This window comes from Triticum dicoccoides, chromosome 5A, assembly GCF_002162155.2.
Source record: "Triticum dicoccoides isolate Atlit2015 ecotype Zavitan chromosome 5A, WEW_v2.0, whole genome shotgun sequence".
Taxonomy (NCBI): Eukaryota; Viridiplantae; Streptophyta; class Magnoliopsida; order Poales; family Poaceae; genus Triticum; species Triticum dicoccoides.
The window spans coordinates 711,058,291-711,065,840 of NC_041388.1; the positions used below are offsets into that span (position 1 = coordinate 711,058,291).

General features: G+C 46.1%; 1 protein-coding gene across 1 annotated transcript; it reads left to right on the forward strand.

Moving 5' to 3' along the window:
* Positions 1 to 587: 587 nt before the first annotated feature.
* Positions 588 to 7,312, forward strand: LOC119304385. Its single transcript, XM_037581565.1, has 9 exons — positions 588 to 754; positions 981 to 1,054; positions 1,200 to 1,334; positions 2,074 to 2,782; positions 3,180 to 3,278; positions 3,777 to 3,841; positions 4,334 to 4,570; positions 5,358 to 5,426; positions 6,709 to 7,312. Exons 1-9 carry the CDS (start codon positions 658 to 660, stop codon positions 6,877 to 6,879), a joined length of 1,656 nt encoding a protein of 551 aa, XP_037437462.1. The 5' UTR covers positions 588 to 657; the 3' UTR covers positions 6,880 to 7,312.
* The last annotated feature ends 238 nt before the right edge of the window (positions 7,313 to 7,550 follow it).

Genomic DNA, 7,550 nt, shown 5'->3' on the forward strand with positions numbered 1-7,550 from the left:
CCCGGGGAGAGGGGGAGGCAACGTGTTACAGTAAATCAAGGGCAAATCGGTCATTTTAAGGTTGCAAGAGGTAAAAAAAAAAGAGGGGGAGAAAGGCAGAGAGACACGGTCAAGGAGTGAAAGAGGACTGAATGATCTCTGTCTTCTCCACCCTCCCCCTTCCCTTCCTCCTGCCGCCGCCATGGATGGATGAGGAGCTTCCTTGCAATTGCTTTCTTTCCGAGAAGCCCGAATCCGCTCCTCACCCGCGCCGCACCATCTGATTCCCCGTCCCGCGAGCTCTCCGTCGATCCCGGCCTCGCCCACCTGCATTGATCTGATCTGCTCTCCGCTCCGGGGCAACAGCTAGGTGCTAGCGCACGGAAGCGAGGGGGCCATGACCGACGGCGGTCCGGAGGCGGCGCCGCTGTAGTTCCCCTCGGCGGAGTGGCGGCGCGTCTACGACCGGCTCCAGGGGCTGCTGCCGCGGGTGGAGGAGCTCGCCGCCGACCGCGCGCGCCTGGAGGAGGCCGTCAAGCTGTCGGACGCCCGCGAGAAGAGCCTCCATGCCCGCCTCCTCCAGGTGGTTCGCGCGCTGCCTCTAGCTAGGGTTTCCATTTATCCATTTGGTGTTTTCATAAATCTAAATTAATCGCGCCTGATGCTGCTGGCTTAATTATGGTCTGCGGACTGCGGTTGAAGGCGGAGGCGAGCAGGGAGAGGTGGAAGGCGGCCTACTCCGAGCTTCCTCCCGGTGCCAATCCCAAGCTCGCCGGTAAGAATTGGATCCCCTCTTCATTCTTTTGGATGGATGATTTGGGTGAAGAAATTGGCATCATTTCCCCGTTTTGGCTCGATCCCTTTGGGTCAGGGACTTGTCTATGTAGGTTTATGACCTGCCTGCTCAATATCAATTTGGTCGTCATTTTAACTTCTACGACGAAGCGCCCAATTTCAGTGAAATCCTGCTGCTACTACTGACGACTTTGTGTTCATTGCAGAACTTCAAGAGCGTGACTTGGCGGATTCCGAAGCCCGTGAAGCTCTTCCTGATGCCGACAACTCTCAACTGAAGGTGTCCATGGTTGTTTTGTATCAATGCTTACTGGAAAGCTTCCCAATTAGGAATTCTCAAGTTTGATTTCCATGATATCTGATGTCCGTATAGGATAATCAGTTTCTGGGGGTGTGCTAACAGACTGGAGTCTGTTTTCTAACAGGAGACTAGTCAAAAGCGCAGGAAGCTTACCAATGGGGAGACTAGTCAAAAAAAGCGCACGAAGCTTACCAATGGGGAGACTAGTAAAGAAAAGCGCCTGAAGCTTACCAATGAGATGCATCTTCAACGGTGCACGGTGAGTCTCCCTTTCACTCGTCTTTTCTCACGCCCTTGCCCTGCTCCACCTTTGCCCGATGCATCCCAGATTTAGCATTTGTGTTGCTTATCTCCTCGAGATCTAGACGATTTTGTCGGTCCATTTGCTGTAAACAATTTTGCTGTGTTGTATTTTCTAGAAATTGAGTGGACTTAAGTGTTCATATTCCTTATAAGATACTGTAGCTGTTTCTTTCACCTTTAGTCATCTGAGTGGATCCAAAATTGCTGACAGACTCCCTAATGAATTAACCTTGCAAGTTGCACATGAGAACTGTTGTCGTGATCAGCCTTATACGACTATAGCAACTTGAAGGTCTTCCTGCTTCTGTTCAATTCATCAGTTAACATTGTCCCACACTTGTTTCTGGTCAGTGAATCATCTAATTTGCGAATTGTAGGATTCTTGAGTATTATGTATTTATATCACAATATCTGTCGACTTTGTGTAAGATACTTGATTTTCCTAGAACATGGTTGTACGTGAAGGACTGACAACATAGCCCAAACAGTCCTGATGATTATATTTATCATTAAATTTGCAACATCAACAGTTATCACCGTGGAACCTGATGGTTTGTTGTGGTTGATGTGCAGATTTCTGTTTTTAGTTCTATTATCTGTTAGAACTGCTACTGTTCTTTTCGTTTACCATTTGGTGTCTTCAATGAAAGTCTTTGTCTAATAAGATGCTAATGTTTTGTGTGCTTGTTCAACAGATGCAGATCTTTGTCAAGATCAACTGTTCAATTTTTCGCAAAAACAGAAAGACCCACTGTTTAAAGACAATCACTCTTGAGGTCATGAGATCAAATACGATCTACGATGTCAAGGAAAAGATACAAGACAAGGACGGCATCCCTGCAGTCCAGCAGACACTCATGTTTGGCAGTGAGCTGCTGGTGGACAGCTGCAGCCTGGAGGACTACAACATCGAGGAGGAGTCCACCCTCACCCTTGACCTTGTTCCCCAAGGGATGCATATCTTTATCAGGGCACGGAGTGGCAAGATCATGACTATCGGTGTTGAGGGAGAAGATAGCCTGTACAGTGTCAAGGCAAAGTTTTTCGATGAAACCGGCATCCCCCCAGGCAGACAGCGTCTCTTCTTTGCCGGGAAGCAGCTGGAGGATGGCCGCACCTTGTCTGACTACGACGTGCAAAATGAATCTACCTTTCATGTTGCGTTTCGCGGCATCACGCGTCGGAGCGGTCAGATGCGCATCTCTGTCAGGACGGTGACCGGGAAGAAAGTCATTGAACGTGCGATGAAGCGCAGACAGGCCGTTGACAACATCAAAGCGTGGATCTACTCTGAGTTGTGCATTCTCCCGGAGGAGCAGCAGCTCTCTGGCGAGGACGGCGCCCCCTTGGCGGAAGTGATCCGTCGTTCGTGCATCGTTGTTCTGCAGATCCGTCCTCCTGGTGGTTGGTGAGATAGATGTAAATTGGTCCTTTGCTTTTGGTGGTACCATTAGTGAGAGCTCAGTCAGACTCGGTAGCGATTGCACCTGAAGGGGATATATTTTAGTACAACAGTATGCAGGGTGTAAAATGAGTGAAATGTTGTAGTTTCTGGGCTCGTAATAACAGACCGGTGTACGTAGGTATGCACGTGGGGTTTCTCTGAAGGAAATAATATATGCTTGTGTAAGTACTTGATAATTTCAGTGTGGCGCTTATTGTGTCATTAGCCTAACAATTATTGAGTTTGGTAGTAAGGAGAGAAGGATATATATGTATTCCCTTGATGTCCAGACATTAACTGTTGATGAGCATTGTGCTGCTCTGTTTTGCCTACATTTTGTTTCTGTTCTTTTTTCAGAATCCCTAAACAATATAGATGCAGAGGAAAATTGGATCACTACAACTTTTGCTTGTCTCATGCATCAAATTATTCAAGGAGAGCACGTCGTACAAGGATGTAAGTAAGGCTTCTGTGCTTGCATCCATGCATAAATGTTTCGGACTCGATACATTCTGCCTTGAATGGATTTGGTAGGGATAAGAGATATTGACAAAAGTAATCAATTTGCTCTGAAAACTGGCTTCCTTTCTGTTCAATTTCAGTTCAGTAAATTGATACCCTAAAGCCTGTCGTGGTTACTTTCCTGGGACTCTGAAAATAATTGCCCTAATTTGATCATTCAGTCATACCTTCGGTTCAGTGAATTACTCCCTCCGTCCCATAATATAAGAGCGTTTTTGACACTACACTAGTGTCAAAAACGCTCTTATATTATGGGACGGAGGTAGTAGCTCTGAAAACTGGGATGTCTCATCTTATTTACCTACTTAACTTACCTGGTGCCTTACAAATCAGAAGCTCAATGTAGGCTCACCGAATGATGATGATTAATTAGCTGAAATCAGGAGACACCAAAGTGCAACTCTGAAACTGAAACTCTACCCATTGCTGTAGCTGACAGCAAGAACACAATGTACGGAAGCACTATGTTTGATTTTGTTTCAAATGCTTCCATCTCAGTATGATTTATCTGTGTGTTCGCCTTGTGAGATGGAAGGCAGCCTACACGGAGATGCGTCCTGGTGCTAATCCCAAGCTCGCTTTGATGCCTTCCTCTTGACTTAATTAGTTATTTTCAATGACGCGTGTTGCTTGTGGTGGAAAAACTGGTCACTATTTTTGCCTTGTTCTGGCTCGATCTCTGAGAGAGGAGTTTGTGTAGGCTTATGCCCTGCTAATCGAGGATTTTATTGTGCATCTCTGTGAGATTTTAACTTGTAGAAGGAAACACTGAATTTCTATCAAGTTATGTTGCTGCAGATATCATTACCTTATGTGTTCAATGTAGAACTCTAACAGAGCGACCTGGAGGATTCCAGTACATGTGTAGCTCTTTCCGATGCAAGACCAGAGGTATTTACAGAAACATTAGTTCTGTAGATCAAAAGTATTCAATCTAGCTTGTGCATGTAATCATTGTTTTGCGTTCATGGCTGTTCTCAACACTGTAGATGCAACTGAAAGAAACTGTAAGTCATGTAGAGCTTACTCAAAACGATTCTGCTCACGAGGACATCGCAAGAGATTTTCGAGCAGAGATAAACAAGTTAAAAGAAGTGGAGGCAGCAAAAGCTACTGAAGCAGCACAAACCCTTCAGCAGAGCATAGATGAGCTGCAAGTGGTAGACAGAGAGAAGGATGACGAGATTGACAGATTGAGAGCAGAAGCAGTTGATGCAGAAAACAAGGTACAGATTCACTATTGAGGGTACATTGCTAGAAATGCACTCTTAACTAAGAGGAAAAATTATGGAATCCAGAAATACAAAAATGGGCAACCTGAGATTCTGAAATGACCTTGTTTTCCTTCCGTGTTATTTGTCCAGTGACGGAGTGACCTGCTTATGGCGCGGCATATCCACAGCAGACCCTCTCTTTCTACAGACACATATGTAGTCGATGGACGATGTCGTGTTTATAGGTGAACCTGATCGGTCGACGGTAACATTAATAAATTGTGATGTTTAACCAAATTCACTAATCACTGCTTGCAGTTTAGTTGATTGCCTCTTGACATGTGATCATTGGCTGTTTCACTGATATGCATACACAATAGTCTAGTCATGTTTCATTGTGTGCCGCTTTATTTTTACTTTTTGTTCCTAAAGGCATAAACTGAATTTGACATGAGAGGAGTCCGTTAAGAGAGACCTGAAGGATTGGAGTATCACCAAAGAGCTAGCTATGGACAGGGGTGCGTGGAAGCTTGCTATCCATGTGCCAGAGCCATGAGTTGGTTGCGAGATCTTATGGGTTTCACCTCTAGCCTACCCCAAGTTGTTTGGGACTAAAGGCTTTGTTGTTGTTGTTGTTGTTGTTCCTAAAGGCATAAACATCTAGATTCTTGATAGGCTACCTGCATGAAACATGTGCCATTGGAGACACAAACTGATTGTGAAGTGAGGAATTATGTTTATCTATATAGGAACCTCTACTTCTGGGAGTGCTAATTGTGTAGAGTTTGTTTTGTAACAGGAGACTAGTCCAAAGAAGAGTCAAAAGCGCAGGAGGAATACCAGTGAGTTGCAGCTTGAACAGTGCACAGTGAGTCTCCCTTTTACTCCTTTTCTCACATACTACTACTTATTTGCTCGATGCATCACAGATCCAGCATTTGGTGGTACCGATCCTCTCAAGATCTAGTCAATTATCTTGGCTATTTTTCTTCTTACATTTTTTGTAGTGCCATCATTTTTGGAGAATGAGAAAAGTCCATATTTCAACCCTGAACTAACCAGTCGGTTTGATTTACAACCCTCATATTTGAAACCGGTCGAATTGCACCCTCAGCTTACCACATACTCTCTCCGTCCCATGATATAAGAGCGTTTTTGACACGTGTCAAAAACGCTCTTATATTATGGGACGGAGGGAGTAGTTCAAAAGACAACCCTGAACCTAGTTTTGGGCAGGTCAACCGGTTTTGACCTAGTCAAACCTGACTGGACAGCCAACTCAGCAGACCATGCAGGCACACATCCTAACCTATTCCTCTCTCTCTCTCTCTCTCTCTCTCTCTCTCTCTCTCTCTCCGTTCACCCTGAGCCCTGACCCAGTCCCCGCAGCCGCCGCCTAGATCGCCTGGAACTCCAAAACCCGCCGTTGCTGGCGATCGGAGACCGGCGGCGCCGCCACACCGCCGCTAGGTTCCCTTCTTCTCTTCCCTATCTTGTCTTACCCGCAGGCGCAGCAAGCTGCCGCCGCTGCTGCTGCTGGCGGCGGCGGCGACGAGCTGAGCTGCTGCTGCTTCTGCTGCAGCCGGCGACCTACTTCTGCTGCCACCCCTGCCGCCACTGGCGAGTAGAGCAGTAAAAGCGGGAGGCAAAACTAGGTTTCTGGAAGAAAAACCAGATGAGATTCAGCAGGAAGAACCAGCTGAAGGGTACTTAATTTCCACAATGTTTTGATGATCTCTTCGTCGCCAGACCTTGTCTGTGTACTGTAGCATGTTGATGTGAGCTAAGTTACTACCCAACACCAAGTTCAGTATCATTCTCCTTTCTGTTAGAGATTCTTCAGATTCTGAAGAACAAATTATTCGGAAACAAAACATTCAGTTTGGCTTATCATCATACCTTCTGCCCGGGCCTCTTAAAGTTTGAATATTCTGCAAAAAGTCTCCTTCTGACTGAACATTGTTCAGTTTTGGTTCAGGAATCAGAGCCTTTGTTCTGACTGAACATTATTCGGAAAGAAGCACATTCAGTTTGGCTCATCAGACATTCTGCCTGGGCCTTCTTGAAGTCTGAATTTTCTGCCTTCCTTCTGATTGGTGATTGTTCAGATTTGATTCATGCACCGAGCTTTTCTTTGGCACACCGTGCAGGTTCATGATCCATTGTCTGTCTCTTCACTAGCATTCTCCACGGTGTCTCTGAAGATCACACCTGCAACCATTGTTCACGTATGCAGTGGGTGCAGATACAGCAGCAGCAGGTCGCCGGCCACAGCAGAAGCAGCAGCAGCAGCAGCAGTAGCTTGTCGCGGCTGTGGGTAAGGAGAATAGAGGGAAGAAAAAAGGGAACCTGGCGACGGTGTGGCAACGCCGCCGGTCGCCAGCAGCAGCAGGCCTTGGTGTTACAGGTGACCCAGGCAGCGGCTGCGGGGACTGGGTCGCCGCTCGGGCTGAACGAACAGAGAGAGAGAGGGGAATATGTTAGGATGTGTGCCTGCGTGGCTTGCTGAGTTGGCTGCCCTGTCAGCTTTGACTCGTTCTAAACCGGTTGATCTTCCCAAAACCGAGTCAAGGGTTGTCTTTTGAACTATGTTGTAAGTTGAGGGTGCAATTCGACCGGTTTCAAAGATGAGGGTTGTAAATTGAACCGAGTGGTTATTTCGGGGTTGAAATGTGGACTTTTCTCTCTGGAAATCGAGGTGATCTAAGTGTCCATGTTACTTATAAGATATTATAGGGTTTCTTGCTCTGTTTTCGACAACCTTGTACATGGAAATTGTGGTCCCATTCTCTTGCATAGTCCACCAGTTGCATTGTGGGTGATCTTGATTGATTTGTTAGCCAGTATTTTTGTTTGTATATTTACCATCCATGGATTAATTTGGAGCGGTGATGCATCATATACAGGGCTGATCTCATAGGTTTTGCCAGATCTTAGGACCGGTTAGATGGGGAGTATCAATTTCAAACTTGTCCATGTTCAATTCGTATCT

Excerpts from the sequence above, each read along its gene's own strand:
- LOC119304385 (XM_037581565.1), top strand. The coding sequence starts at position 658 with ATGGTCTGCGGACTGCGGTTGAAGGCGGAGGCGAGCAGGGAGAGGTGG. Across the intron at positions 3,279-3,776 it reads AGAGCACGTCGTACAAGGAT|CTGACAGCAAGAACACAATG; the intron begins GTAAGTAAGGCT and ends CCATTGCTGTAG. Across the intron at positions 5,427-6,708 it reads TGCAGCTTGAACAGTGCACA|GTTCATGATCCATTGTCTGT; the intron begins GTGAGTCTCCCT and ends CACACCGTGCAG.